Source organism: Lytechinus pictus, chromosome 2 (genome assembly GCF_037042905.1).
Source record: "Lytechinus pictus isolate F3 Inbred chromosome 2, Lp3.0, whole genome shotgun sequence".
Lineage (NCBI taxonomy): Eukaryota > Metazoa > Echinodermata > Echinoidea > Temnopleuroida > Toxopneustidae > Lytechinus > Lytechinus pictus.
The window spans coordinates 51541612-51547901 of NC_087246.1; the positions used below are offsets into that span (position 1 = coordinate 51541612).

General features: G+C 39.7%; 1 protein-coding gene across 1 annotated transcript; it reads right to left on the bottom strand.

Annotated features, from left to right (window-relative positions):
- Positions 1–27: 27 nt before the first annotated feature.
- Positions 28–3220, bottom strand: LOC129269491 (E3 SUMO-protein ligase ZBED1-like). The gene is made up of 3 exons (XM_064095684.1): positions 1879–3220; positions 1324–1594; positions 28–850 (listed from the first exon to the last, which is right to left on the bottom strand). The coding sequence occupies exons 1-3, from the start codon at positions 2933–2935 to the stop codon at positions 307–309; spliced, it is 1872 nt and encodes a 623-aa protein (XP_063951754.1). The 5' UTR covers positions 2936–3220; the 3' UTR covers positions 28–306.
- Positions 3221–6290: the final 3070 nt, after the last annotated feature.

The following is a 6290-nucleotide window of genomic DNA, read 5'->3' on the forward strand; positions in this document are numbered from 1 at the left end:
TTACACAGACTTTTAACGTAGCACTAAGCAATGTAAGAGTAAAACGTATCAGGTAAGCAAGTATCAGGCATAAATATAAATGCTAAACAGTGAAGAAAATGACAAGTGTCTAGTATTCATGTATAGAGTTTTTAAGGGCAAGTTCGTACTTGGGCAAGATCGACTAGTCAACAATAGGCCAATGATCAGATGAGTCTCTAATGAGCTTGATTCGTGGTTTTCCATTAGACTTTCTATATTTCACGCATGTAATGTAACCAATTAGGTTAATGTCTTATCACACTTCTACGTAACGCTACTCGGCTTCTATTCTTTCAGGTTGCCCTTCAAGAACACCAACAAGTCTACATTTTCTGGTTCCAAGCATGATCGCTTCTTGTTAACTATGTTCCCAGCAGAAGAAAACACTCTTTCTGACGGAACAGAAGTCGCTGGTAATGTTAAATACTTCTTCGCCAACTGTGCAACGCGTGGATATGCGTCCTCGTTGTCTCTCCACCATAGTAGCGGATCTGTAGCTCGGGGTGGAGCAGGTCGCTGGAGATATGCGTCTACTTCGTCGACGACTTCCGCTTCCTCGCCTCTGTCGTCTGCTGCTTCCTTTGTTCCGGTGAGCAGAAAGTCAAGAGCGGAAGTAGAAGGTTGATCATCATCTCGTCCATCTGCCCTTCGTCGTTTGGGTACTGGCGGGGGTAGTTCTTCTCGGATCGCGGAAATAACAGCTTCGCGCGTAGAATCGGCAACAAACGACATGCTCTTATGTCTTGGGTCTAGAGCAGATGCTTTCAGGGTGGGCGTTACTGGAGAGGCCTCTGCCGTTCCACGATCTGTTGCCGGACACAGATCAAATCTGTAGAAATGTAAACAAATAAAAGACAAGAACAATTCAATGAAGTGAAGATATGATATAAATTTCGAAGTAATCAAAGCTCACGAGTCACGAAGAAATGTAGTATATTTTATTAAGCCTGCAAATTTAAATTACATAAATATTCATAAGAAGTTATTTACGCATTGAAGATTCGCTTGGAGTTATTTTATGTAAATTATGTTTCAAGTTTACTTTATAGTGTTTTGTTAAAGTGTTAAAGCATGATCTTTTTCTACGTGTATTAACCTTCCAGTTTTATCTTGATTCTTGGTCATTGATGAAATTTTATGTATTAGAAAAAATAAAAACATACTATTCTAAGTGCTTGTCGATCTCTGCTTCTTTTGTTATTAACTTATTTGTTATACGAAATTATGAAACATGAGTTGTAAGTCTGTAAGATGTTTTAATATTATTGGCCATACGAGGAAACGTATAAAGAAAAAACTTACCGTCGGGTCAACTCATCAGCAGCTTTCCGTTTGAAGGACTGTACACCAGGTAAGTCGTCTTCTCCAATGGTGAGATGATGATCGAGGATGCCAGCCATAAACGGCCCCACAACTGACGATGTTGTATGCTCTTCCCCTGACAGGACAGTAGTTGCGACCTGCAAGAAAAAAGTAAAGTACACGTAAGGCATAGAGCTATTACTATGTGTAAGATCTATAAGACTCAATATACATTGGGGTTGGACTAAAATATGAATTATGAAAACATATTCTACAAGTATATTGATTAATTATTTTTATATACATTTTTTTAATTCCAGTTATTTCTTCGATCTTCATAAATATATGAGAAATTATACTTTAAAAATAATACAATTTGATTTTCTAATTACATTGGTTGATTTTTTAAATATATTTTTATTTATGATAAATAGTGATGGTAGCCAGAATTGATTTGTAAAATTTCATCCAAAGTATCTAGGAGACTAGGATAAAACAGTTACACATAATATTTATGTATATTCACCTTGAACGGTTCCAGGCTGTCGAGGAGACCTTCTAGCAATCGCCACTGTTGATCTGTTAGTTCTAATACCCGGGCATCTGCTTGGTTGGTGTAACGCCGGTTACTCAAGACTCGACAAACGGCCCATCTCTGCTCTTTCAGGCGAAGCAACATATCGAATGTAGAATTCCATCGAGTTTTGACTGCCTGAATCAGCTTGTGTTCTTCAATTCCCATCTGCTTCTGTTCGGACTCCAGGGCGTTTGTTGCGACCACGGAGTGCTTAAAATGGCCAACCAGCCTCGTCGCGGCAGCAGACATGTTCCTTATACTCGGAACAGAGTTCAATGCAGAGTTAACGCATAACTGCAGTGTATGGGCTGCACAGCCGATGTCATGAGCCAAGATTCCCTCCCCAACTCGACGTACATTAGCAGCGTTGTCGTGGACAACGCCACTAACTTTGTCCATAAGGCCCCACTCTTCTGTCACACGCCTGAGCTGATTTTGTAGGGCCTGGGTTGTGTGGCGCTGAGGCTCATCTTCGTCTTCAATGCCCCTTACGGGCTTTGTTTCCAAGATAAAGTTTCGCCTCTGCCATCTGTCACCAATTCCGTGGGCGGTCACAGTCATATAGTCTTTAGTCCCTACACTTGTCCAGCAATCTGTCGTCAAGGCAACGGAGGGCACCTCTCCAAGCAACTCGAGGACACTTCTCCTCTTCACGTCGTATAACGCCTTTAGTCTATTAGTAACGGTACGCCTGGTGGGCATGGTGTAACCTGGCTCAAGGGTTCGAATTAGCCCCCGGAGCCCCTCTCCCTCTACACAACTTATGGGTAGCCCGTCTTTCGCAACTAACGAAACGATCCCTTCTGTTATTTCTTCACTCCTCCTTGGTGTAGGTGGGGTCTTGAAGAAGGAGGTTATAGGTCCTTGGCGTTGGTCAGGCGCAGTCACGGTGTTCGGGTGTTTCTTTACAAGATGACTATTCATCGTAGTTGTGGATCCTCCCGTGTACTTATAAACTACATCACACAGTTTACACTTGACACTAGAATCTGACGTCTTAGCGAAATACTCCCAAACTTTGCTCGCTTTCCCCATTCTAATTCCCCAATCAATATACACCAACGACAAAAGTATTTGATTCCTAAATCCTAATCTCCGCACACTGATTAAAGTGAATTAACAACGTATGACGAATGGGCAAACGTTCGGTATACTGCTATGTAGTTCAGAACAATTATTTGAAGAGCTGTTAATGATGAAGGTCAAACGCAAAGTAACCTTAAATCCTTCTTGTGTATAGTGTCTTAGCCATTACACGCATCGGCTGTTGCCTCTGCTTTGTTCGAGCGGATTAACGAGAATTGGTCTTTTGTTCGAGTTTGCACCAATTAATCCGCCTTTTGTCATCCTCTAATATGGCACACGCCCCAAACCCCCATTCAAGGCACACACGTCAAAGCACACGCCAAATACACGTTCAAGGCAAGCTCGTCAGGGGGATAAACTTGGAGCTTTGGTCAATTTAATCCAACCTTTGAATATGTGATGGAACGAGGCCGGGAATAGTGGGGGGGGGGGGGGGGGTAGTCTGTTAAAATGCCTTTGCTCTAATGTCCGGCTGATTAATTTTTCATCGCATCTGTACTTTAGTAATGTAATGCACAGGAATAGAAATTCTACTTTAATAAGATACATGTCTGGGAAAGTGTGTTACTTGTTCAAATGTGTAGCTCCAAACTCTTTTACTAATAGTGAATCAATAGATTGATGTACATAATACTAGTACATACCTGGTTTGTGCTTCATGGGGAGATTGATGATGCTGCTAAAACAGCGTCGGCAAACTTATATGATGACCATATCAACTTAAGATCAGGAAACGAAGTCGAAACTTTATTTTTGTATTTTCTAATTTTCTTCAATAATTTTCTCACTAAAAAACAATTACAAACTCAAGTCATTCCACAACAATTTTCAAAATAAATATTAGAATAGAATACAAACTGAATGAACAGTAAAAAAATATGAATACGATTGGACAATGGAAACTAAAAGACAGGAATGGTCGTAAATTCGTAATGCAAAATTGCAAATAAGTAAGCATGCAAAAATTAATGATGCAACTGTCATTAACACGAACTACATGGAATTCATTTTGATGATTTCTAGACGATTTTTTTTCTCGATTTGAAATGATTCACTTGACAAATGCTGATGAAACATGATGTGTATGTGACGCACAAATGATAAATTCGTCATGTGGATGAAACCCCTTATCGGGAGGAACAATGACCGTAATTTAATTGCAAGCATTAAAAAACTCGTCAAAAACCATGCAAAGAATTCATGCATTGTCTTGAGTCAACACATTTTGAAAAGATGCGCCTCTACAACATTGATCATGTGATCGCTTTCAAAACGAGAGTGATCACATGATTTAAACTAAAGTGAGGCTACGATGGAGTCGTCGTGCATATATGTGGCGCGATATACGGAGCACGCGTTGCGTAGTACGGTAGTAGTGCATTGAACGAATCGAAGACAAGTATCATCATCGAGCGACCAGTTCGTTCTCTTGATGCGTTTATACCTGCAAAACTCACAAAAGAGAGTAGGAACCAAGTAAGCAAATTAAAGTTTTGAAAATATGAAGGTAAATTGTGTATAACAGGACTATCAAACAAAAGATTTTGTGTTTTGTAGTCAATTTGGTAATTTCGTCGATGCATCAAATTCATCAAAACGAAATCGACGTCTTCGATCGAACACCGGCTTAATAATCGATTCGACTCAGGCTTAATTCATTCGGCAAAATTTCATTTTACTACCAAATTTTGTTCGACAAATCCTCATGCAGCTGGGCCACCGATCGCGATACCGGCCAATAGTACTACAGCCCGGGCTAGCGTACGCCGTAGGGACCGTCCTGGTCCCTACACTTGCCCGACTCTAACTTTTATCACTCATTCAATGAACAAGGTTATGATATAACCTTGTTCTCAGTTATATCTCCATGTGTGGCAAAATAAGGATGGCAATGTTTGGCTTATTTTCTCTTTTTTTTTCGGACAAATGCTTGATTTTTTTACACTGACAGTTTCCATTACACCTATTCGTCATACAACTTGGCCCTTAAGTAAATTTGGTTCTTTAAATTTTTTTTTCTTAATTAAGAATAGAGATTTTAAAAAAAGAAAATTTTCTTGCCATATTATTTTCCACCAATAGAGGGCATACACAAAAATATGCAAAAAAAGTTTTTGAGCGCTCTAGTGAATACAAAAATTATTCCAAAGTTATGAAAAATAAATTGCAACTGTATGGAAATTAGTAATTTTAGTCACAAAAGTGATATTTTAATCATTTTTTTAAGTGTGTGCTCTGTACAGCATTGGCATGCCATAGTCTAACTTGTAGCTGTAGATTCCCCACAGGCAGGGTGGTTGCAGTGAACAAGTGACTTTTACTTGCCCCGGGCAATCGGGCACGTGCTTATGTAGCACCCTGATTTATTATAGAAGTACTAACTAGATCTAGGCCTAGATGATTGATAGATCCATTTACTCCTCTTTTTCCTTTTCCAAACCCCGCCTAGCCTGCATTCACATTGAGTCCTTTCCAAAGTTTTCTCACTCGACAGTCGACTCTCACTCACTCACTCAGCTCAGCTCGACAGTACGACAATACACCATGGGCCGATTGCACGAAAGGGTCTTTCCAAGGACCGTCTTTCGTGTCGCCCATCTTTTATGATGCGCTATAATGAGTATAAATGGGGTGTTTCTGAAATTTATGATAAACAAATAAAATTTGTAAGCTTGCTTTTAAATCAAATTTTATACAATTTCATGAAATATCACATCATTTTATAAACAAATATTTTGTTTATTTTAAAGGAAAAATAAAATATATTTGCAGATAATTTATTTGAAATGCGTTTCACATGGCGTATCATAAAAGATGGGCGACACGAAAGACGGTCTTGGAAAGACCCTTTCGTGCAATCGGCCCCAGACGGTGGACTGTACTGTTTCCAGAAGAAGAAGAAGAAGAAGCTCAATTCAATCGGCCATCGGCATCGGCCAACGCAACGTCAACCAACGCGAAAAACCGGTGAACGGGGGAAATCGGCCATCTGTCATAAATGCACCAGGGAAGATCCGGGCGGTTGAAAATGTGACAGCCGCTCTTGTCTGCTAGTTGTAAGCGCACACGGCTGAATTTTCACCACTACCTCAAAATAATCGGATTATTAACATTCGAACTAAAAATGAAGCGAAACAAAATTACATAAATTTCCAAATTTACATCTTACTTACAATATTTGATGACAGCAATGTTAATTGGGGCTTTACATGTCACTATTTTGCCGATTTCCATGTCAGTAATTTTTTCACAAAATTTCAGAGCAGAGATATGGGAGGGGCTAAAACGGTGGTACCATACGATC

Excerpts from the sequence above, each read along its gene's own strand:
- LOC129269491 (XM_064095684.1), bottom strand. The coding sequence starts at position 2,935 with ATGGGGAAAGCGAGCAAAGTTTGGGAGTATTTCGCTAAGACGTCAGAT. Across the intron at positions 1,595-1,878 it reads ACAGTGGCGATTGCTAGAAG|AATATGTTTTCATAATTCAT; the intron begins GTCTCCTCGACA and ends ATATACTTGTAG. Across the intron at positions 851-1,323 it reads GCTGATGAGTTGACCCGACG|ATTTGATCTGTGTCCGGCAA; the intron begins GTAAGTTTTTTC and ends ACATTTCTACAG.